The sequence below is a fragment of the Balaenoptera physalus genome (assembly GCF_965194825.1).
Source record: "Balaenoptera physalus genome assembly, chromosome: 3".
Classification (NCBI taxonomy): domain Eukaryota; kingdom Metazoa; phylum Chordata; class Mammalia; order Artiodactyla; family Balaenopteridae; genus Balaenoptera; species Balaenoptera physalus.
In genome coordinates this window covers 89,260,780-89,287,362 of record NC_138890.1, presented here as the reverse complement: position 1 = coordinate 89,287,362, position 26,583 = coordinate 89,260,780, and the positions used below count along the sequence as shown (strand labels likewise).

Genomic DNA, 26,583 nt, shown 5'->3' with positions numbered 1-26,583 from the left:
TATATATGTGCTCACAATAAACAAAAGAGAGATAATAATATTTACTTTTAGTGACTCAGAAATGGCAAGCCACAATTCTAAATGTTGACAATTTGTGGTATCAGTATAATAATCAATCAAATGTCTATGCTCCAAATTTGTTTGCTCCACTCCCAAATCTGATCACAAGTATCAGGTTGCCCCTTCCTAACCTGTTCCCTTTATAATACGGGTTTTATCTCTCCTTCCAGAGATAAAACAATCATAACCAGGATCCACAAACTACGGGGATTGAAAGAACCATTCAAGGTGTCATCCCTCCTGGGGCAGGTGGGAGACAGAGGAAGGGTGGCTGGAGTGGTGATGTGAAGTAACTCCCACCTCTCCTCTGATCCTCTTTCTGAAACGGCTGGCTTCATTAATCCCTGGATTATGGGATTTTCTTGTTTTATGTTGCCTACTTAGCCAAGTGATAAGATGTTATTCTTTATCGCCACTCAGGGAGTAGATACTTCTCTTTGGATATAGAAAGGGATGATAAAGTACTTTTTAAAGTTATTTTTCTTCTCTAAAATATTTTTTTATTTTTCTCTAAAAATAGAGTCATACCTAAGTGTGGAAACAATGTAAGAAATGATTTTAGCAACTATTCTCTTTAACCTCACAAATTACATCAATTCCCTCAACTTTCTGGAAGGACACACTTTATCAGTATACCACCTGTGTTACCTTGAGTAGCTTCGGGTTTCAATTCTGTTCTACTTGCTTTTGAATTATACATTACTGTTTGTTTATCTTTAATTTAGTTTTTTATGTGTTTGTTCAGTTATGCCTACAGTATGTTGTGAAGCAAGTGAATCAACCCTATTTGGAGTCCATTATTTCCCACTAATTAAATGTTAAGACTAGGGTACAGGGATTAAAAATTATATTATCTATCATCCAATTGTGAAAGCAGACATAAACATAATCTGCTCTAAATTTGGTTATTCAGCAACACTTGCTATTAAGAGTCACCTCTCCCACCCTCACCTAATAATGGAAATGAGAAATATGGGTGTTAGGGTCTTTTGCCCCTTCCAGGGGAATAGATCCAGAAAACTGAGAACCACTGTTATAGGAAGCATGCTGTTCTTTGTGATTTATTGTCCTTTCACTTTATATATTCATTTCAATCTTATGTTGGAATTAAGTGTGTGTGTGTGTGTGTGTGTGTGTGTGTGTGTGTGTGTGTGTGTGTCTTGGGGAAGAATATGGGGAATCAGGACTTCTTCCCAATTCCTATTGATTTGCCAGTGATTTTCCCTGGCAAATCGATATATTTTCTTCCATATTTGTAAAAATTGACATTCCTAAACATTAGTGAATCAAATCTAATTAGAATAATTTGAATCTTTATTGGACTACAAATCAAAGGCATTTACTTACCGACAGGTAACAAAACTGCAGATAGTGATAGGTGCTCTTTTCCTGTGCTGTGGATCTAGAGGAACTCTATTTCTAAACTTAATATAACTGTTTTCCATGTCAACCATGAAATGATAAATAATAATCTCCCTATGACCAACATGCTACACATTCTTATAAATAAAAAAAAGAAGAAAATTTACTTTGAAGTCTTAAGAGTACTAAAGTGTGTTAGAATCTTCACTAAAAAGATACGTGGAGCACATGGTCAAGTGACAAGAATCTATAAAGAACTGCAAGAAAATTTGTTACTTCAAAAGGAACTTTAATTCTAAGGGAAATTAACCCTAAAAACCTACTTTAAATTGTATTGCCTATTTCATGCTGTTTCACCAACTTTCATTACCAACCAGCCTCCCATCACCCCTTAAATGTCTCATTTCTGACTGTGCCTTTCTATTCCAGACTGCACCTCAACAGTACTGAGATATGCTTCATAGTCTCTTCTTATAGATGGAGTTTTGGAGAATAGTCTATGAAGAAAATTAATAATCCTTTCAGACATGGTGTAGGGAATATATGCTAAGATCAAATTGGAGAATGATTACTCTGAATAGAAATTCTGAAGGGTGGCTTAATGGGGGAATAATAGTTTCTAAAATAAAACATGAGCATGGAACACATTTTCTGTGAAACCATCAGTTCTTTGACTACATGTTAGGTGCGCGTACGTGTGTGTGTGTGAAAGAGAAAGTGGGAGCAAGAGACAGAGAGATAAAGCTACTTGTGTATGCTACCATTTATAACAATTTTCAAGACGTACCTAACAATTCCTAACTTTAACTCATTTTCTTCCTTTGGTAGAGAAACTCTTATTCTCACAAGCATGTAAAAAATTTCAGGGTTGGGAAAATTTTGGCATCCTTCTGACTAGACTGAGACAAGCATCCAGGATTGGTTTATAATCTAAGCCAAAAGAGAGAAAGCGTAAAAGGAGGGAACAAAAAGAAGACAATAGAGAAATGACTTTAATGTTTTGGGGGGGTAGGGTACTTCTAATGGCACTCAGTCCAGAAACTATCCTTTCCTGCCCCCGAAACATAGGCCTCCACATCATCATTCATTAAGGCAATTCAAATTAAACTCATAATGAGATACCATCACACACCTATTAGAATGGCTAAAATTTAAAAGATTGACATAGCAAGTGTTGGCAAGGATGTAGAACAACTAAAACTCTCATATACTGATGGTGGAAATGCAAAATGGTACAGCCATTTTGGAAAACACTTCGGAAAACTCTTTGGAAAACATTCTGCCAGTTTCTTATAAACACACAGTTACCATATGATCCAGCAATCCTAATCCTAGATGTTTACCAAAGAGTAATGAAAACATATGTTTACACAAAAGCCTTTATGTAAATGTTTATAACAGCTTTATTCACAATTGTCAAAACCTGAACACAAACATTTTCCACTGGTAAATAGATAAACTATGGTACATCTGCACAATGGATAAGTCTCTAGCACATTGCACTAAGTGAAAGAAGTCAGACTCAAAAGGCTACATCTTGTATGATCCCATTTACATGACTTTCCCCAAAAGGCAAAACTGTAGGGACAGAAAACAGTGCAGTGGTTGCCAGAATCTGGCAGTGGAGGGAGGGGTTTACTACAAAGAGGTAGAATGGAATTTTGGGGGGAGTTAGAAGTATTCTATATCCTGATCATGGTGGTGGTGGTTATATGACTGAATGCATTTTTCAAAACTCATCCACTAAAAAGGATGAATTATCCTTTTATCCACTAAAAAGGATGAATTTTACACTGTATAAATTATATCTTAATAAACCTGAGTTTTAAAGAAAGGAATATAGGACAATAATTTATAAGACATCTAAACTAGACTCTTCAAAAATTCACTTCATGAAGAAAGAAATGAAAAAAAGGTGGGGTATCTGAAATAAATCTAAAGAGACCGAAGAAACAAAAATACCAAATGAAATATGTGAACCTAGAATGGATTCTACTTTAAAATAATGTAACAAAACAACTAAGAAAATTGCTTTTGTACAGTTGGGGATATTTTAATGTGGACTGGATATTAGATAATATTACATAATTATTTTTAATTTTCTTAGTCATTAAAAGAATATTATGATTATATATTTTTTGTTAAGGAGATATAGACTGAAAGATTTAAGGTGAAATGTCATGGTATTTACAACTTACTTTCAAATGGTACTGCAGAAAAAGGCAGGAGGGAGACATGAGAAATGCTGATCATTATTGAAACTAGCTGAAGAATCTGTGGACATGAGTTGTACTCACCGGATAATATCTTTTAAGTGTAGTGATAACACTCTGATCTATAACATCACCTTTATTATATACCAAATGCCCATAATGGTTAAGAGTAAAAGGAAAACTGTAGGCAAGTATGTATCACACAATTCTAGGTTTTTTTGGGTTTTTTTTTTTTTTTTTTTTTTTGGCTGCATCGCACGGCTTGTGGGATCCTAGTCCCCCAACCAGGGATTGAACCCGGGCCCTCAGCTGTGAGAGCACGGAGTCCCAACCACTGGACCTCCAAGGAATTCCACAATTCTAGGTTTTCAGAACATATGTGTGATTAGCATATTTACATCTATCTTTATAAACTCCTAAATAATTTGGCGTTGATACACCTCATATTGTTAATAGTAGTACCCACTGGTAAATCAGGTAGGGGAGCAGAATTGGAAGTACTCAAGTGGAAACTTCATTTAGTACTCTATACTTAATACTTTATATACTTTAAAATGCTAAAATGCTTTTGGATGATTTCTACTTTTCTTGTAGTAAAAGACTCAAGGTGGAAAGGAGGTCATCTAAAACCTTATCATTTTCAATCCTTAGTCTCATATCTGTAAAATGAGACCAAAATTCTTTCCAAAAGACTTTTGGCTCTTCCTAAAATAAAATCCTCCTTAAATGGATGAATTTCTACACTGGGGTATTCACAAGTGTACTTCTACACTTCAAGTGTACTTCTACGTTTGAAGGCAATTCCAAAGAAGAATTTCAAGAAACATTCACAACAATAACAGCATCATTAGGAAAAGTATCTGCAGTCCATGGATAATATAGGCAGTTCCCAATATAACAGAGTAGTTTAAAATTCGTTTGTAAATTGTTACTAATCTTGTAGTGATGAGAAATTATGAGAGTAGGACCTTTACCTCCTCTATTTGAGAAAGCTGTAGAAATGTTACTAAGGTTTTTATTTAATCAACAAAAGTTGCTTGAAGTACATAACACATTTTTCCCACAGCAACATTGTTAAACATGTTAGTAAGACATGAAGATCAGATTGGAAAAGTTTATTCAACCCAAATGGGACTGAGCTGTAGTACTAACAGTAGACCTCAATAAATATTCGTAGTGTGAGAGTGAGTGAATGGATGAATCAATATTAAGTACTGGGAGGTTCACTAGATCAAAGGAAGGAATTGGTCTTCCTTATGCATGTTTATATCCCCAACACCCTGCCACATAGTTGGTGATCAGTAAATGTTGAATGGATAATCCAAGAGCTATTCTCATTTTTCCTAAGTGTGGAACTGGACTTTTATAATGTTATGTTTGTCTTAACCAGTTATTAAGGGACATATTTTTTAAGATAAAATCATGAACCTTGTACAAAAATAAAATAGACATGTGTTAAACAATGGTTTTACTCAATTATTGAGGAAACTAGAAAAGTGTAAAAAGCCAGTTCAAAGAGATTCTGAAGACAAGACACAAATAGAAGCAATCAAGAGTACTGAAATAAATTTGTTAACAGACAAAAAAATGGTCAAAATTCACAGGGAAGTTATTAATTGCATCTTTATCAGCAAAAGTCATCTGCATTACCAGCAGTTTTGTACAAGTAACAAAGTGGTAAAATTACTCAGAGGCAATGAAAGTTACAAATCATAACAAAGAGGGGGCTAGAAAACACCTAGCATTTCATGGGATGCCCAGTAATATTTTTTATTTTGTCATTTCAAAGTCTTTCACAATTTTTCCTTACAGTTTCCTCTCCTTGTGATAATGATAATTTCAAAGATTATTCTTAATCACACACAAAAAAAACTGGTTTTATTAGGTTTGGCCTGATTGTCTACATAGGTGAAGCAAGGGCAGGAATCAGCAAACTACAGGCTGTAGGCAAATTCCAGTCAAAAGCCTAACTTGCAAAATCTGCAAGTTAAGAATGTTTTTTACATTTTTAAATGGTTGAAAAAACACCAAAAGATGAATAATTTGTTGTGACATAAGAATTATATGAAAATCAAATTTCAGTCTCCATAATTAAAAATTCATTGGAATATAGCTACAGTCGTTCATTGACACATTGTTTGTGGCTGCTTTCTCACTACAGTGACAGAGTGGAGAAATGTCACAGAATGGCTCACAAAACAAGACCAGGACTAGGTTAGGCAACTGAGGTACATCCCTTGGGCACAAGATTTAAGAGGGCACCAAAAACTAAGTAATGAATAAATGAATGAATAATACTTTGATGCATATTTTTTAAAATCAAAAGAATGCCCCCCAAATTGACCAAAATGTCAAAATTTTAAATGAAGACAGGACCAGTAATACTTTTTTTCCTTTTTCCCTTTTGCCTCGGGCTCCAGTATGGCTTGGCAAGGCTTTGCTACATTTTACTGCACCCTGATCCTGGCCCTGTTACAAAGCTAAAAATATCTACTACTGGGCTTTTATAGAAAATTTGTGAGCAAGAGTGTTAACCAACCATACAAGCTTCCTTGAGTTTGCTATTCAAACTGAAGCACTAAGCATTAAGGCCACAAATAAACTTCTGACTGGGAAATTTCGTAAGGAATCTTGGACTGGAATCTTAAAAGCTGCTATTATTTGTTATCCTGAGGCTAAGAAATCAAGTTCCCAAACCTCTCTCCACCAGATTTCTTCTGCAGTACCTATAAATTTGATGACTTCCACTCTTTCTGAGGTCCTCAAAATAGGCTGTTTCCTGGCTTGCCAGAAAATGACATTTTCTTATCATTTGTAGGCGTGAGACCCTGAAAGTCAATTCTCCTAGGTGGGCTTAACAGGTATTGGTCCTGTATGTAAAATCAACCTTCTTTTTCCATAAAAATGACCTGTCATAGCTGATTAAAAGGGTATCATTCTCAAATCATAAATTCTAAGTAATTTGTCCAATTGTATCCTGATATAAAGGCAGACAGAGTCTTATTGAATGTATGCAAATAACTACATTATCATGAAAAGCAACAAGACTTAGTAAAAGTTTCTGAATTTGGGAGAGCCAGTAAGACTCAAATACCATGTAAAAATGTTTAATTTAGCTCACAAAAGCAGTCTACTAAGTTGTGTGGGTTATAGATTGCTTAAGAAGAAAGAGAAAGGGCTTCTTCATATATCCAAAAAATGAAACAGTAACACAACATCAACAATATTCCAAACAAGGGGGTTCCTGAACAATATTCCAAAAAAGTAGCCATAATAACATTTCTCCCTTCACTCCATTTGGTCCTCTGTAATTAATTTTTGCTTTGCTGGATCTTGGACAGCAGTCTGCTCTCTGGACTAAAAAGAGTTCTGGAAATTCTGACTCAGTTCGTTGGTAAGGTCTGAAAGTTATCTAAGTGATATCAACTCAGAAGCCTGGGCAAGAGTCTGTTTTTTGAAATGCCAGTAGTTTGAAGTACTTGTTATGGTCCTTTCCCACTAGTCTCTAAGACTGTCCTTATTTATTGAAGACACAGACTCTGGGATGTAACTTATAACAGAGTCCTCAGGCAAGCATCAGATTACAAGAGATAGATAGATGATAGATAGATCGATAGATAGATAGATAAACAGATGAATAGATAGAGGGATGGATAGATAGATAAATAGATAGATGGATAGATAGATAAATAGATGGGTAGATAGATAGATAAATAGATGGATAGATAGAGGGATGGATAGATAGATAGATAGATAAATGGATAGATAGAGGGATAGATAGATGGATAGGTAGATGGATAGATAGATAGGTAGATAGGAAGATAGATAGAGATAGATTACAAAGACTCAATGGCTGTGGTTCATTTATTACTGTGGCTAATAATATCAGAATGAAAGAAAGTAAAATTCTCTATTGGGATACAATGCATACTATTTCATAAATTTTGGTCTGATTTCTCCTGAGAGTTAAATCCTATTATAGACAGCAAGGGCACTGGCAAACCTCTAGAGACATTCAATAAAGAACACAAACTCTGAAAGTTATCTCAATATTTGTCTATACAAACCTATTCTAGAGAAGAGTGAACATCTCTCCTGATATGACAACTCTTCCCATCCAAGTCTCACAATAGGAACATCTCAAACAAACCTAATTATTTTTAGCATCTCTCTTTTTATAAGGTGAGGAACCAAATCTTTGTGGTTTTCCCAGGAAACTTTTGCAAATCCAAAGACACTTTTAGGTGTAAAAGACATCCTGAAATTTTTATTTTATTTTTTCTAAATTTAGGGTTCTCATTTGGGGAAGGCAATTTCCAAAGAATTGGCAGAGGATATGTGGACACTTCATGAAGGTAGGATCATGGGTTACTGAGCAACAATACTTGGTTACTTATTTAATCAAAATGACAATAAAAGATTTTAAAAGTAAATATATAAGGTAACATGAATGTAAAGAACCTTAGTTCTTTCAAAAGTAAGAAGACTTTGTTCTTTTTTTTTCTTAAATAAACAAAATTATTATAAGCCACAGAATGTCTGCTGTGTAGGCAGATAACCCAAAAGGTAAAGAATGAGCTTTCATATTACAATTGAAGGTTATTAATCAGTGAACCAAGGAAGTAAGCCATTAAAACACAATAATCTTTGCTAAAATTTAACATATCTTACAGCCTCTTTTCAAGCTCAGGTATTATAAAACCAAAGAAAATAAAATTCACTTTCCAAGTTTTCTCCATTACACTATTTTATATTCTGGAATAAACTGACCCTTTTCTTAAAGACTGTATTAATCCATTTGGGCTTGATGGGAGAAATTTTCACATATTCGGGTATGGGGAAGTTATTCTGGCTCATGTGAGATTTGGCTTGAACTTTATGCTAACTCAAACAGCCTGTTTATGGCCTATATCGGCTTTAACCATTGAAGAAAAGAATGCAATTAAAAATCAAAATGGAGTTATTGTGGTTCAGGCATTCAAAATGGAGCCAGGTGGCCATTGTGAGTGTGGTTTCAGACACATTCCTGAAACACTGAGAACTTGAATTTTCTAAACTGCATCAGTCTCAAGGACACCATCAGCCATTCTCAAAACAATATCTGCTAGCAGCTGCCAGCTGCAATCTTACAGTTTCAATGTCTCCCCTTGTAACTAGGCAACCATTTTGGACCCTTGCTTAACAAGCACCTTAACTTCCTGTCAGCTCCAATCCTAACTCTTGACAAACAACTTATGTAATTCTGTGGGTTTTGTCTTTATAAGCATCCCCTGTTTTCTAGTCCAGAGGAACACAGTGCAAAAGCTCCTTGAATCTGTCTCTCAGGCTACAGTCCTCAGTTTGGCTCAAATAAAACTCTTTTCTATTCCTATTATAGACTGGTTTATTGTTTATTTCTGTCTACAGGCTGCTATAACAAAATACCATATATGGGGCAGCTTAAAATATAAACATTTATTTCTCACAAATCTGCAGGCTAAGAAGTCCAAGATCAAGGTCCTGGCAGAATCAGTGTCTGGTGAGAGCCCCGCTTCTTGGTTCATAGATGGCTGAGTCTCATGGCGTCCTCTCATGATTGGAAGCTGGCAAGAGAGCTCTCTGGAGTCTATTTTGTAAGAACGCTAGTCTCATTCAGGAAGGCTCTGCCCTCCTGACCTAAGTACCTCCAAAAAGCTCCACCTCATAATACCAACATATTGGGGATTAGGTTCAACACATGAATTTTCAGGGGGACACAAGCATTCAGTCTATAGCAAGGACAGAGCCCTAAAGCTCTTTCAGGGGATGCATGAAGTAAAAACTATTCTCATAGTAATATTAAAATGTTATTTGCCTTTTTCATTCTCACTTTCTCACAAGTGTACAGTACAGAAGCTATGGGATGTGTAATATTACAACAGATTACATGCAGAAGTAGATATGAGACTCCAGCTTTTTTCTGGTAAGCCAGACATTTGAGAGATTTCCAAAAACATAAAACAATGCTATTGCCATATTTTTTTGGTTTTAGAAAATATATTGTTCATAAAAATATGTTATTATTTTAATATGCAATGGGTTCCTTTGATATTGCTGCTTTCCAATGATCAAAATATAAATATTTTTTATATTTCTCATACAAACAAAAGCTCTTCGGAGTCCTCAATAATTTTTAAATGTAAAGGAGCCCAGAGAATAAAAAAATTATTTTATTTTAAAGGAAAAAACCCTACTCTTTTTTGGAAAAAAAAATGTACAATTTTATTTCTCTGTCATTCTTGCTCCTATTATGGTCTCAACTACCCCTAATAATTATAACTTTTAACAAAGTTATTGGGGGGGTGGGATGAATTGGGTGATTGGGATCAACATATATACACTACTGTGTATAAAATAGGTAACTAATGAGAACTTACTATATAGCACAGGGAACTCTACTCAATGCTCTGTGGTGACTTAAATAGGAAGGAAATCCAAAAAAGAGGGGATATATGTATACATATAGCTGATTCACTTTGTTGTACAGCAGAAACTAACACAACATTGTAAAGCAACTATACTCCAATAAAAGATAATTTTAAAATTAAAAAAAATAAAATAGCTTGGAAAAGAATCAAAATCAAAAAAAGAAAAAAACAACCAAAGTAATTACCTGCTATTTCACAGAGAAAAATGATGGCATGGGGGTGAAGGAATTAAAATTTCTTTAAGCTTAAAACACCTGAACAATCAGCTGCCACAGAAAGAAACATTATCTAAACTTAAGAAGATACACCTGAAAATACAACTGCCATTGACCCATTTGTGAGAGATTTTCCTGTTTGGAAGGAGACTGACCCTCAGCACCAGGAAGTGCAAATTCGGCTGCTCACTAGCACCATGACATCCAATAGGACCTTCCATACTTTCCAGTGAAGCCCTAAACATGCCTCTTTTTTGTTAAGTTGGTATATAAACTTTTACCTCTGGCTAGGCAGTGAGTTACTCATTACTTAGTGACTTCTGTGAGCATGGGTGTAAATAAACCTTGTCTTTTCTTCTGCTTGTCAGTTAATTCACAAACCCACAATGAGTTGAACCTAAGTGGATAAAGGAAAAGTTTTCTTCCCGACAGGGATGGATTATTGAACTGGATGTCATACACAAGCACTTGAGCAAACTAGCCTGTGAACACATTTTATACAACTTTCTACAGCAATGCACATCTCTTTTACACCTCTTAAGATGGCAAAAATGAGCACATTCAAAGATATAGCCTTTCTGTAGCATGTAAAATAAGATGAAAAGTTGATAAATCTCAAACTTTGTTTCATAATCAGTGGTTCAGTATTCTAATTTACCCAGAAATTATCCTGATATTCAATGATTATTTACTAATTAATTTAATTTAATAACAATCCAAGGTTTTAAATTAACTACAGATCCTGAAAATTATCTTAAAGCTGACATAACAAAACATAACTGCTGTTGAAATTAAAAGTTTGTCGGAATACCAAGACATGGAAGCAACCTAAGTGCCTTATCAACAGATGATTATATTAAGAAGATGTGGTGTGTGTGTACATATATAGTACTCAACCATAAAAAAAGAATAAAAAACTACCATTTGCCGCAACATGGATGGACCTAGAGAATATTATGCTTAGTGAAATGTCAGGCAGGGAAAGACAAATATTATGTGATGTCACTTACTTGTGGAATCTAAAAAATAATACACAAGTGGGAAGCAGCCGCGTAGCACAGGGAGATCAGCTCCGTGCTTTGTGACCACCTGGAGGGGTGGATAGGAAGGGTGGGAGGGAGGGAGACGCAAGAGGGAGGGGATACGGGGACATATGTATACATATAGCTGATTCACTTTGTTATACGGCAGAAAATAATACACCATTGTAAAGCAATTATACTCCAGTAAAGATGTTTAAAAAATAAAATAAAATAAAAAATAATACAAATGAATACATATACAAAACAGAAACAGATTCACAGATATAGAAAACAAACTTGTGGTCACCAAGGGGAGAAGAAAGGAAGGAGGGACAAATTAAAGGTATGGGATTAACAGATGCACACTACTACATACAAAATAGATAAGCAGCAAGGATATACTCTATAGCACAAGAATTATACCCATTATCTTGTAATAACCTATAATGGAATATAATCTGCAAAATACTGAATCACTATGCTGTACACCTAAAACTAACACAATATTGTAAATCTACTATGCTTCAATAAAATAAATAAAATAAAATAAAATAAAATAAAAGCAACTATCAAAAAAAGTTTGTCAGAATAATGACTCAATTTAATTGAACAAAATCTACATTTTCCACAGTCCTAAACATTATGTAAGAGTAATGTCAATTTATTTGATCAATAAACCTATAGCTTAGGAAAAACAAATCCAAGTAAAATAAAAGGTGTGTGAAGGGGTCCAGAATATGTCACTGTGGCACAAAAGTTATTTTGAACAGAAGGCATTTGAGTTCCTGAAATGCCTTATCTGCCTAAAAGCAGAGCCTTCCAAAGAACTCAAAAGAATTTAGTTGTTATAACTCCCCTCCCTGGGAGCAACCAGGGAAGACTGACCCATCACCAGAAATGAGAAGACTCTGCACCCCACCTAAACAGACATGGGGACAAAACTCTGTCTCCTTTCTATGGCCCATTTATCTATCCAAAAAATCATTTGTTTTCCCATAAATGCCCTTCTATTTTTGCTCCTGTCCCTATTAAGATGGTATATAAGCCTCAAATTCTAATCGCCCCTTTGAGTCACATTTTTCTGTGAAATTCTCAGTTATATATACATAGGTACATGCATAAAAATCTGTCTTTTCTTGGGGCTTCCCTGGTGGCGCGGTGGCTACGAATCTGGCTGCCAATGCAGGGGACACGGGTTCGAGCCCTAGTCCAGGAAGATCCCACATGCTGTGGAGCAACTAAGCCCGTGCGCCACAACTACTGAGCCTGCGTGCCATAACCACTGAAGCCCAAGGGCCTAGAGCCCATGCTCTGCAACAAGAGAAGCCAAAACAATGAAGAGTAGCTCCCCCGCCCCTCACCTCAACTAGAGAAAGCCCGCACTCGAGACCCAACGCAGCCAAAAATAAATAAATAAAATCTATCATTTCTCTTGCTAATCTGTCTTTTGTCAATTTAATTTGAAGGCACCCAAATCCTGAACCTAACAATGCAAAGGAAAAGTTTTTATTCCATGACATACATTTATATTATACTTAATACTGATAAATCAAAGAGAAGACAGAGTTCTCTTTTTTTTTGAACGAAAATTATTTAACTATTCTCATTTATCTAAGGTTCACATAAATTATGTAAATTTGAATTCTTAAAATGTTTGATTTAGCTCATTCTGTAGGATAGATTTATTTTTAAGTGCAACACTTTTAAAGTATTAGATGTTTGATTTCCTTATTTTCTGGAAACCTAGAAATATACAATTTATGTAAATTCTTAGCTGTCTATAAACCAATCAGAAGAGAGTTGTTTAAGAAACTTTATTAACTAGTATATTAATATTCTCCAAAGATAGGAAAACTTTTTACAGTTATTAACCAAGAGGTAAAGGCCTTTCTGAATTATAAACACACATATATATAGACACATTGAATACTTATAACTCCAGTTCTACAGCTTCGGCCATAGGTCAAGACTAAACAAAGAAACAGAAAAACTCAGTGATCTATATGAGTTTGTGCCAATGGGAGGAAAAGTCAACAAAATTAAAGTGCTGGTATTGCTTGGTATTCGCCCCAGCTGAGGTACTGGGGCTCCCTCTGAGGTGTACTTCTCCACGGTGCATGTTCCCTGGCTCTGTCAGGTGAAGCCACTGGGCATCTTGGAGGATGGTGTTTTAAATTGTTAAAATTTAAATTTTTAAAAAAGGAAAATCATAGCTGTCAATCAAATGTAAAATGAATGTATGTCAAAGATTTTTTTAAAACGTGGTATTTAACGGGGGAATCAGGAAGGTTAAAAATCAGGTCAGAGGAGAAGTCAAAGGGCAGATAAAGATACAGGCAATCAGATAGGCTGAAATGAATTCAGTAACAGATGCCAAACTGGTCAATATTGCCAGGACAATAATCAATTACATCCCACTAACAAAAATGTATTTGTGTTTCTATGGACAAGAATTATTTGTATTTGTGGGAGATGAAAAAATTTTCCTTGACACTCAGAGTCCTTGGCTGGGTCTGAAAATTAAACCAACAAAGACCGATGAACAGGAGAGAAGCATATGAGTTTATTTAAGTTTTACCAGACATAAGAGCCTTCATAAGGAAATGAAGACCTAAAGAAATGGTTAAACCTGATTGTTTTTATGCTAGGTCTGATAAAGAGTGGACAGTCATGGAGAAAGACAGTAAGACAAAGGGTATGAGGTAAGTGTAGTAAACTGGAGAAATTTCACAAGACCTGCTTGGATTCTTCTTGGTGTTCTTTCATCTTGGAGATAAGGATGACCCTTTCTTCTGGGTATCGAAGGGCACCTCCCACATGAGGGTCTTATGACTGCTTCAGGGGAGAAGGGCAGGGAGGTGGGGTGGGGAAGGGAAAGTCAGAGACACCTTCTTGCTTCTGTTTTCTCAAACTCCTGCAGCTTCAAATATTCAATATTCCAAAGTGCCGTATTTTAGGACAGTGTGTCCTGAACCCCACCATATTACTCTCTGTTTCCTGAAGCTATCAGTGATAAGATAGCTCTGAGACAATGAAAGATGTGGATAACCAGGGAGCTTGGGCTGGATAACACCTAACCTTCCATAGAACACCCAGTAATCTTTTTTCCCACTTTTCAAAGTCTTCCACAATTTTTCCTGACACAATTTTCTCCCACCTCTCAGCATGTCCCTTCCCCCCATCCTCACAAAGGCAGCCTAGTGAGACCTGCCCTTTCCCTTCTCTATCTTTCCCCTCCCTCATCACAAGTCCATTCACCTTTGGCTCCATCTACTTCATCTCCATTAACTTTGAGAAAAAGCACTAATTTACAATAATTTGTAATAAGAAGCTCTCAGCCCTTTACACCTTATCTGCCCAAAGGTGTGGGTATGCTAACAGTAACAACAGTAAAGATGCTTCTTGTCCTAAATGAGATCTCTAATTGAAGGTATTTTTAATGGATATCAAAGTAAAGTAAAAATTCTTTAGACAATTTACAGAGAACAAGTTTTTGATGTGGGGCAAACACTTAGGCAGCCCAACCCCTGGCTGTTCTCATTTTTTTTTTTTTTCAAAGGGAGCTTTTAAAAATTATTTATTTATTTTTTTAGAAGTTTATTTATTTATTTATTTATTTATTTATTTATTTATTTATATTTGGCTGTGTTGGGTCTTCATTTCTGTGCGAGGGCTTTCTCCAGTTGCGGCGAGCAGGGGCCACTCCTCATCGCGGTGCGCGGGCCTCTCACTGTCGTGGCCTCTCTCGTTGTGGAGCACAGGCTCCAGACGCGCAGGCTCAGTAGTTGTGGCTCACGGGCCTAGTTGCTCCGTGGCATGTGGGATCCTCCCAGACCAGGGCGCGAACCCGTGTCCCCTGCATTGGCAGGCAGACTCCCAACCGCTGCGCCACCAGGGAAGCCCTAAAAATTATTTTTATTTATTTATTTATTTTTGGCTGCGTTGCATCTTCGTTGCTGCGTGGGCTTACTCTAGTTGTGGCGAGTGGGGGCTACTCTTCGTTGCGGTGCACAGGCTTCTCATTGTTGTGTCTTCTCTTGCTGCAGAGCATGGGCTTTAGGTGCGTGGGCTTCAGTAGTTGTGGCTCGTGGGCTCTAGAGCGCAGGCTCAGTAGTTGTGGCGCATGGGTTTAGTTGCTCCGCAGCATGTGAGATCTTCCCGGACCAGGGATTGAACCCGTGTCCCCTGCATTGGCAGGCGGATTCTTAACCACTGCACCACCAGGGAAGCCCCCTGGCTGTTCTTGATCTGCAGAATTTCTGACTTCATAGACAAGCTCATAGCAAAAGTCCTATGAGCTCCAGCGGTCAAGAAAGTGAAGTGGGGGGTGGGGGGTGGTCAGCAACAGCCTGGATATGCAGGTGGGTCTTGTATAAGTGGCATGTTTAAAAATCTGTAACTGTCTGTTTTTTGAAGGGGACAATAATCATTGGGTAAACGACTAAGTTCTGGTCATTTAAAATCATTTTGTTTATGTAAGTCAACCTGTGGTGACAAAATGCTGTGAGTAATATGTTTTCCATGTTGCAAAAAGTGGGAGAATTGTTATGAAGTCTTTTATTTACCTAAAAGTAGATACTTCAATGCAGTGATTTAGATCATTTAAATTTGGTAATGTTTCCTATTTTTATGAAGGAGAGTTGAAATAGTTAAAGCTCTAATGTTACAGTCTTTAATATTATTTTTATTTTCACATTTCTTCCATCTCATGCAATTTTTAACATTGTGGAATTTACTGAAACTTACTACACATGTCTATTTTAAGTTACTGAAATATTTTCTCCCGCAAATAATGATGACAAAGATTCTTTGCTTGAGCAAACTTTAGTCAGGCTCCTGAACCTTTTCCGAGGTCCATCCATGAACTTCCCTGTAAAATTCTAATTTTAGCAAGAACCCTGCTAAGTCATTTTAACCAGAGCCCTTCACCCTGGATATCTGATCACCCTGGATATCTGATCAGGTCGCTCATCCCCTCCACCATCCCCCACCATCCCCCAGGTGATGTCTGTTTACTCTCACCTGTCTTCAGCAAGAATCCTGCTAGGTCAGTTTTTTGCCAGAATCCTCCTGATCCCTGATGTTTTCTTTTAGTAATTTGCCATCCACTGACCCCTCACCCTGCTCCTTGGCTATAAATTTCCCACTTGCCCATGATGTATTCAGATTTGAGCCCATTCTCTCTCTCCCACCATAAAAATCCCACTGCAGTGGTCCCTATACCTAACACAATTGTACTAAATAAAGTCTGCCTAACTATCTTTAACAAGTGTCAGTAAAAATTTTTTAACAATGGCTTAGAGAAAAACTCTGTGAGGAAAATTATGTAACTGATTTTGTTAATTAAGAAAATACAAGAAAAGAAAGAAGTGATGCAATGACAGGTGGTATCTTGGACAAGGTTCTTATTATTCTCACTTTTGGGAGAAAACAATCAATAAAAATTTGTGTTCATCTCATCATCTCTTTAATCCCTACTTTTATGATTTACTGTCTCCAAACAGCTAGAATTCAAGTTCTCATTTTCCTTTCTCCGAGCTGAGTTTCTAAGAACATTTTGAGGAAACCAAAGGTATATGTCAAAGCGTAGGACAACACATTTTTATCATTTTACACTCACTTTCTTCTGACCCTGTAAGAAATCAGCTATTTCTTAGAAAAACATTGAAAATATGTGTACTTTCTTTATACATCTGATAGAAATATTAAGAAGATACATAGCAAATTTTGAAGTTGGATGTAACAAGATTCCCTCGCTTGAGGAGCTAATGATGGGGGGTGGGGAGGAATAAACAATTAGCTATGAAATGAGACAATAAAAGAAGTGCTAAGGGCAGGAGTAAGACAAGTCCTTTGGAAGGCCAGAAAAAAGGATCAGCTAATCTCAGGGCAGGAGGTGGAGAGGCCTTTTGGGAAGGCTTCACAGAATAGGGCAGCTGAATGGGTTTTTAAAGAATGATATGATAATGACAACAATTAACATGTGGTAGTAAGGTGCACTTCAGTGCTGCTTGGTGGTGGTCTGAGGCTGGAACGGAAGATGATTCTGGAAAGGTAATCTGAATCCAGGTTACGTGAAGTCTTCAGTTACACCCAGGGAAACCAGCAGTAGATATGCAAACCTTAGCATGTCTTGACTGGCAAAAAAAAAGACCAGACAAAAATCACTCTTCTCACCCTATATTCCTCTTTCTTCTCAACCTAGTATTTTCATGATCTCTCAGACATCTCCTACCCATACCTTTCCAGTGAGTTTAGCTGCCCTTCAAAAATCCCGTTTTCACTAGTAACAATCAGAAAAAATACACAGTACTGCAACTGTATCAACCCCACTCTTTTACAGAAGAGTAGGGAAAGGTGTTTTGGGTTTCTGGTGGCTGTTGGTGGTGGCATCAGCATTTCTCAGGGGAGATTTCAGTTACTTCTTAGAAAAATACTACTTTTTAAACCCCAAACTGACTCAGGCTCCTGGTCTTCAAAAATTCCCATTTATATTCCATCTTCAGGCAGTACTTCAGTCAGTGGGTACTTCCCTCAAGACTCCCAAGGCGGTGCGCATGAACACACACACACACACACACCCCACACCTCTTTCGGGTGGTAAGAGTGCATTTTATCGGCCAAAGTCAGCTGTTCAAATCCATCAGGTGGAGATAGGATTCATTAACATGTCAATGACTGCTATCTCTTATCTAAACCCTTCCTGCTAAACAACAGAAAAGTCAACTTAAACCCAATAATTCTCTGATAGAGCCTCCTCCAGATCATTTATAAAGATGCTAAGTAAGGTGGATTCTACCACTGTCTTAAGAGATCAGCTCTTCACACTTCTCATTTATCTCCTCCATTTGCATTCTATCTCCAGGCCAACTTTCAGTTTTGGACAACTCCCACCCATTTCCCTGTCTTATTTCCCATAGCGAATTGTTAGGAAAAACTATGTTAGCATTTTATGCTTCAAAGAATTCAAATAAGGCATACTTTCATATTGCAAACCACCACCCACGTATTGGTTTTCCATTTGGTAATCCTAAAACTTATAGAATCCACTAGCTCAGTTGCATAAAGTGAAAGTTCAGGCAAATTACTTCTCTGGGAGTCAATATTCTTACGTGTAAAAAAGTCCGCACCACAGGCCACTTACATGGCTAATGAACAATTATGAGAGACCCTAGCACATAGGCCTGCAGGTTCATGATCACTGTTGTTCTGCTCCAGCCCAGCTTGCTGGCACCTCCTCTTTGGTTTACTACTGACTCTGCGACTAGCTTCTGAGTGAGTGTCCACATCTAGCGCAAGTTTACGAAGTCTGACCCACAGCGGTTCCATTTTATCCGCCAATATCTTGAGTTCTCTGGTTTTACTTTTTTTTTTTTCTGCCCTAAATCCTTACATTAATGAAGCAGGATAGTCTATGCGTACTTGCATTTGTTTTGTCAAGTGGAACTTGCAGCATTTTACATGTGAATCTCTCTTTGATGTAGTAACTCACACATATCCATTTCAGGGGATCATATATTCATTCTATCAACAAATACTCTTGAGCATCTACTCTGAGTCACGCACTTCTAAGATGCAGAGTTGAATAAAACTGTCTTAAAGTACCTGCTCTCAGGGGATTTACATTTTTAGCAAATGGAGTATGTGTGTTGGGGGCTGGGGGCTATTTTAGATAAGATGGTTAAGGAAAGCTTCTTGGTGAGGTTAACATTTGAACAGAGTGAAAAATGCAATGAGCAAGTAGGTTACGTGATATCTGTGGGTGTGTATGGAGGGGTGGGGGTGGTCAAGTAAGTGCAAAGGCCCTGAGGTAGGAGTCCCACAACAGCAAAGAGCCAGTGTAACTGAATCAGATTGACTGAAGGCAAAGTGTAGCAGAAGTTACAGAGGTAGGGAGGGGCAATATCAAGAATGACCTTGACCATGATAATGACTTTGGATTTCATTCTGAATGACATGGAAAGCTGCTAGACAGAATTCTATTTCAAAATGTGTCTTTCCGGTGTTTAAAAAACAATGTGAAAAGTCAACTCAGTCTGTACACTACTTTATTTTGACTCTGGAGCATACTTTTAATTGTATGATAATTAACTGATGCAGAGATCACAAACATCTGTACAGGACCGGATAGTAAATATTTTCAACATTTCAGTCTATGCAGTTTTTGTTGCAACTACTCAACCTTGCCATTGTAGTGTATAAGCAGCTGTGGCCAAAAGAATATGACTGTGTTCCAATAAAACTTTATTAATGAACACTGAAATTTGAATTTCATGTAATTTTTCTTTCATAAAATATTGGGTTGGCCAAAAAGTTCCTTCCATTTTCAAGTAAAAATAAAAGACCCAATTTTCACCAACAACTTTATTGAACAACATATTCACCGTTTTGTTCCACTACCTTCTGCCATTTTTCAGGCAGCTGCATAATTCCATCTTCCCCAAATTTTTAATCTTTTTGAGCAAACAACTCTTCCAGGTGCCTTTTACAGTCTTGCAAGGAATTGAAATTTTTTCCATTAAGAGAATTTTGTAAAGACCTAAATAAATGGGAATCCAAAGGTGCAACATCTGGTGAATACAGCAGATGAACTTTCCAGCCAAGCTGTAACAGTTTTTGCCTGGTCATCAAAGAAACATGCGGTCTTGCAGTATCCTGATGAAAGATTATGCGTTTTCTGTTGACTAATTTTGGATGCTTTTCATCGAGTGCTGTTTTCAGTTGGTCTAATTGGAAGCAGTACTTGTTGGAATTAATCTTTTGGTTTTCCGGACGGAGCTCACAATAGAGGACTCCCTTCCAATCCCACCATATACACAACATCACCTTTGGATGAAGACTGGCCTTTGGCATGGTTGGTGGTGGTGGTTCATTTCGCTTGCCCCACAATCTCTTCCATCCCATATTGTTGTACAGTATCCACTTTTCATCACCATCAAAATTTGTTTTAAAAACTAAACATTTTCATTACGTTTAATTTAAGTAGAGAATCGCATGCAGAAATACAGTCAAGAAGGTTTTTTTCACTTTACTTATGTGGAACCCAAACATCAAAGCGATTAACATAATCAAGCTGGTGCAAATGATTTTCAATGCTTGATTTGGATATTTTGAGTATGTCAGCTATCTCCCGCGTGGTATAACTTTGATTGTTCTCAGTTAATGTCTCAATTGGATCGCGATCAACTTCCACTGGTCTACCCGACCGTGGAGCATCATCCAGTGAGAAATCTCCAACATGAAACTTCGCAAACCACTTTTGACACGTTCGATCAGTCACAGCACCTTCTCCATACACTGCACAAATCTTTTTGTGCATTTCAGTTGCGTTTTTACCTTTCTTGAAATAATAAAGCATAATATGCTGAACATGTTGCTGTTTTCTTCCATCTTCAATGTTAAAATGGCTACTCAAAAATTCACCAGTTTTGATAAGTTTTTTTTTTAAATTAATTAATTAATTTATTTTTAGCTGTGTTGGGTCTTCGTTTCCGTGCGAGGGCTTTCTCTAGTTGCGGCAAGCGGGGGCCACTCTTCTTCGCGGTGTGCGGGCCTCTCACTATCGCGGCCTCTCTTGTTGCAGAGCACAGGCTCCAGACACGCAGGCTCAGCAGTTGTGGCTCACGGGCCCAGTTGCTCTGTGGCATGTGGGATCTTCCCAGACCAGGGCTCGAACCTGTGTCCCCTGCATTAGCAGGCAGATTCTCAACCACTACGCCACCAGGGAAGCCCCTGATAAGTTTTTTTAAAATGCACGCTGATATGACAGCTGGCACAATACAATCTAACAAAATTGTTTCGAATGAAGTTAAAGACAGCTAAGTGCTACTAGAGCCATCTTACGGAAAAAAGACGAATGAACTTTTTGGCCAGCTCAGTATTATTTTTCTTCTGATTTTTTTCAACAATTTAAAAATGTAAAAATTTTACAAAACCATTCTTAGCTCATGGGCCATACAAAACATGCGTTGGGTCTGATTTGGCCCATTGATTATAGTTTGCCAACCTCTATCTAAACCATAACTACTACAAAGTTGGGTTTTTATTTCTAGGCTACAGAAAGAGGAAATGAGAACTTGTGGCAGAAGGAAAAAAATTAATCCCATTTGAACTCTCTCAAGTAATGCATTCATTTATATATTTAAGACAAACACACAACATTGTAAATCAACTATACTCCAATAAAATTAAAAAAAAAAAAAAGAAGAAGACAGGACTTCCCTGGTGGCACAGTTGTTAAGAATACTCCTGCCAATGCAGGGGACACGGGTTCGAGCACTGGTCCAGGAAGATCCTACATGCCGTGGAGCAACTAAGCCCATGTGCCACAACTACTGAGCCTGCAGTCTAGAGACCACGAGCCATAACTACTGAGCCCGTGCATCACAACTACTGAGCCTGCACTCTAGAGCCCGCGAGCCACATCTACTGAGCCCGCATGAAACAACTACTGAAGCCCGCGTGCCTAGAGCCCATGCTCCGCAACAAGAGAAGCCACCGCAGTGAGAAGCCTGCGCACCGCAACTAGAGAAAGCAGCGCACAGCAACGAAGACCCAACACAGCCAAAAATTTAAAAATTTAAAAATTAAAAAAAAGACAAACATATATATGAAAATGTACTGAAATCTTAAGTGAATACAATCTCAAGTCTTTATGATCAGAAAGAAATAAGATTATATGTAAGATAGAGAAGGAAAAAATAGCTTTTGTCAGTAATCTGAAAAAGGCACCTACATTTTAATAGCTCAGAAATAAAATAGAAAGTATATCCAGAAATAAAGATTTAAATGTGGATTTTTCTCAAGAATCTAAAACCAGAGTGCATCTTATGTGCAGGCAAAGGATGATAACCATTAATGAGCAATTTCCAGGGCAATGGGCAAGTACTAGCACATTCCAAAATACTTTTACTACCAGCTCCATGATACCTGAAGTTTCTTTAAACAGGATGAATCCTTTTAGTCCATTAATATAAGGTTTAAAATAGAGTTAAGTTTTAAAAGATAACAATAGGTATGCACACCCATGGTGATACCTGAAAACTTTCCGAAATGTGCACTTACATGAATAGTTTAAAGTGATGTCAACATCCTTATGTATCTTTTCCTCAAATTGATCTGCCTGAAATATTTGAGTCCCCAGTGGTATGAGAATGGCATACCTGTCTCCCACCCCTAATCCAAATCTCATCACAGTGCTTGCCTCTGGAATGTAAGTGCCTCTGAGGAGCCAAACAAATATTAAAGCTTTTCTTTCAAGGAACCCTCTTGCAATGATTAATTGAGGCATGGGATCTTACATACATTTCTGTTAAAGGTGAAGTTTGGCCTGAGAAATAGGGTGCTTGGCCCGTGTTGGGACACTAAATTCACAACACGGTAGGAAGCATAGATAATGATGCTTATTCCTTTAAATGCAAATGGAATGGTTTGTGAGGCTACCAAAATGTTGACATACATTGGATAAAACCCACAGATAAAAATACAACATCACTTCTTTAGGTGGACTATGCTTATTCAGCGAGGTAGTTGAGACCTATTTCATCAAATTTTATCTTGAAATATTGATTCCAATTATAATCAATCATCCTATTTTATCTTACAAAATATTTAATATTTTGTCTCCTCTATTAACAAGAAACTAGCTTATTTAAATGTATGATAAAATTTTAGTGACTTTAAAAATAAGCAGCAAGGTACACAGATTTTCATACTTATTTTAAGGGATAAGTGAACAAAAATGTTTGAAGACAATTGCCCTAGAGAACTGAGAGGGGCACTTGGTTCCTGTAGGGAAAACAAGAGGACAGGGAGAGGTGCGAGGCCTTGGCAAATTTGGGGACAGCACAAAAAGGTTGCTGAGGAATCCAAACACACACATGTACTTTGCAATTTTCCCAAAGAGTAGCCCTAGTTCTACCCACTAGATCTATCCCCTTCTCCCTCCCCTCCATTTGAGATTGGTAAGAGGAAAGGGAAGAGGAAGCATCTTTACTGGGGTTTCCATGGGCAAAAAAAGGTGAGGATTAGCTAGTTTGAGTAATTTTAGTGGGATTTGGGCTATAGGATGGTCTCTAGTTGTCTGGTACCTGGCCCTAGGATGATGTAAAGCAGGAAAATACTGGCTTGGTGTGTGAGAGTAAGACAAGGAGGTGGTTGGGGTTATAGATTTGGGATTGGTTGGTTTGTCTGTAAAAGAAGTGCTCCCAGCTCAGTCTTTGCTATCTCTAGAATTGGCTATCCCTGGGAGGGGCAGTCTCTCCCCAGCCAGCAAGCTTTGTAAGATGTCAAAACATCATAAAATACAAAAAAAAATTTTTTTTTAACAATTAATACATAAAAAAGAGTGAATATGATCTTGGGTGGCCTCAGCTTGCAGGGCCTTGAAGCAGGATTTCAGTTCCCAACTGGTTCCCATTCAGTTCCCAATCCTGCTTGAAGCAGGATTTCGGTTCCCAGACTGAAGTCAGGCCGCAGCAGTGAGAGCACTGAATCCTAACCACTAGACCAGTAGCCAGTGACAAGGCCCTGGCCCATACAGCCTTGCAGAAATGAATTCCCATAAAGGCGGAAAGTAGTGAAACAAGTAAAGCGTTTATTAGGAGGAAAAAGAGTACATGTGGATAGACACACGGGAGGACTCAGAGGGAGAGTCGTGCCCTCGTGGTAGTTTGAATCACTTATATGGGGCATTTTTTCTGGGTTTCCTTTGGGTAATCATCTTGCTTTGTCTGGTTCTGAGTTCATATTTGGTTTATCTCAGGGTCCTCCCATGTGTGCACACGCATCTCTTGGCCAAGATGGATTCTAGCGAAAAGGTCTATGGGTAGGTTGACATCACCTACTGTGGTGTGGCACCCCCTCCCTTTTTGACCTTCAAGGAGCCTTTCTATACATGTGTAGTCAGGAAGGTCTCCTTGACCTTGAGAATGAGAAATGTGGTCTCTTATCTGGGAAGGGCTTAGCTCCTCCTCCTCTTCATCTTGAAGTATCTGTCCGCAGGAGACAAATTCCAGCTGTTCAGCCAGAGGCCCATCTATCTCCTGCCTCAAATATATGTATATGTATAACTGATTCACTTTGCTGTACACCTGAAACTAATACAACATTATAAATTAACTATACTCCCAAATTTTTTTTAATAAATAAAGAAAATGATTAATACAAATTATCTGTTCATATCTTTTGTCCACTTTTAAATTGAGTTGTTTGCCTTATTATTGAACTGTAAGAGTTTGTAACCACAGGACCAGCCCAAACTGGACCTACTCTGTTGATTACAAGATACTTAGTTGTTTTTCAGAGATGACAGAACAAAACCACAAGTCATGCAGCTGAGCATAGGCAGAGGAGAAAATTTTGACCTCAAAGTCTCTACTTCCCCTCCCCTGTGACAGAACCAAAGGACCTGGGACATGACTGGAACCTGAACACTGGAACCCTTTCAGAAGCGAAGGGTCTACTGTCCAGGAATATCCAGTGCTGAAACCCCTTTACCGTATCTTACCATAAATGTCCAAGTTCCAAAGCCCTTCAGTTGAAACCTGCCTTGCCAGCGTTTGCACATACCAATCTGTTCCCCATAACCCCTTAAATTTCACCCTGAATCCTGGATTGTGAAGATAGATTTGAGAGCCCCCAGTCTCCTTTCAGGCTGACCTTGCAATAAAGCATTTTCTTTTCTGAAAAGCCAGTGACATAGTACTGGCTTCTGTGTGTATCAGGCAGTAAACCCTTGCTCGATAAAAAGTTCATTGTAAATTTTGGATAGTGGTCCTTTATCAGATCTGTGTTTTGCAAATATTTTCTCCCAATCTATGGCATGTCTTTTTGTTAATAGTTGGAGAGTTGTTCTTAAAGTGTTACCAAACCAAACTTGGGTCTGTTTGCCCGCTTTTACTGACACCAGGTTGTGGTGAAAAAAAAGTATGGCATTTATTTACAGGGTGCCAGGCAAGGAGCAAGGGCAGTTCATGCTCAGAAGACCAGAGTCCCCCAATGGCTTTCAGGGAAAGGTTTTCAAAGGCAACATTTGGGGTGAGGGCTGCAGGGTGTGTGACTTTCTTGTGATTGGTTGGTGGCGAGGTAACAGGGTGGTGTTTCAGGTATCTTAATCATCAACCTTCTAGTTCCAACCAGTCTGGGGTCTACATGTTTGTGGTCAGCATGTAGTCACCATCGTCCACCTGGGTGGAGGTGTTCTTAATTCCCACAGAACAACTCAAAGATATGTGTCAGAATGGTGTGTATATCCCTTGAGGAGGAATTAGGACTCTGTTTTATAGCTGAACTATTGTTTCTTGATGGTTTTTCCTTTGTTTCTGCATTCCCTCACTTCCCTACTTAGTAACTGCTTGTGCCTGCTCTTTGGAACCCAGGGAAGGCCTAGAAGACCAAGGCCTTTCTCCTACAAACAAGAAACAGGGGACCCAGAGAGGCTTTTGTACCTGGGAAGGCCCTGCAGGTTCTGCTCGGTTTCCCTTTTCTTTGACACTCTTCAATCCTGAGAACAGGGGCAGGACAAGACAGGGAATAAAGTCTTGGATTGAGAAGTTAATCATAAACCTGGTTTTAGGGGGACTAGATTTCACAAGTTATGATGATACCTTTCCTTAGCATAAAATTACTCAGGTCAGTGATTCTCAATCACGACTTATGCATTAGAACCACCAGAAAAACACATATCTTTGCCTGCCCCCTCCAAAGATTCTGATTTCATTCCTCACTGCTCCCTCTCCTTCAATATTTTTTAAGGTTACCTAAGTGACCCTAATGTGTAGCCGGGATTGAAAACCACCATATTAGGGAAAGCATATAACAAGACTGTTAAAGGCATAGTCAAGGATAATCAAAGAGTGGGGCTTGTTTGATATTCTCTATTCCTACCAATTAGCAGCCCAGCCCCCTGGCCAGCTTTCTTGGATATCAGGATTTGGTTGCCTCTCCTCTGAATGCCTCCCTATGTGCCAAGTCATGTTTGGCACTTTTATGTATATTATCAAATTTAACTCTCCCAACAAATCTTTGGGAGTAGATATGATTCCCTCTTTAGCAGATACAGGAAATGAGATTGAGAAAGGCCAAGCAAATAAATTACAAATATGCAGTTATTAGGTGGTAGTGACACAAAACTTGAAATTTGTGTTCTGACTCTAAAAACCACATTCTTTCATCTACACCTCAATTTCACAACTGGGAGGCAGCATCAGCTTGAGTCAACACTTACTACATGATGTCATTCTTCATCAGAGAACACCATCTCATG

The 26,583-nt window shown here is 37.9% G+C and overlaps 1 protein-coding gene across 7 annotated transcripts in view; it reads left to right on the top strand.

Moving 5' to 3' along the window:
* LOC309657290 (uncharacterized protein) overlaps nucleotides 1–26,583 on the top strand; it is a gene marked incomplete at its 5' end in the record, with an annotated part of 80,763 nt that overhangs the window by 5,516 nt on the left and 48,664 nt on the right. For 2 of the 7 annotated variants that reach the window (XM_082454502.1, XM_082454496.1), the window contains 2 exons: nucleotides 7,927–7,990; nucleotides 9,111–11,169. The exons of 2 other annotated variants lie outside the window; for them this stretch is intronic. In XM_082454502.1, the coding sequence (XP_082310628.1) occupies nucleotides 7,927–7,990; nucleotides 9,111–9,188 (142 nt within the window). In that variant the 3' untranslated portion in view covers nucleotides 9,189–11,169. 3 more of the 7 variants (XM_082454492.1, XM_082454490.1, XM_082454495.1) reach the window with 2 other exon arrangements.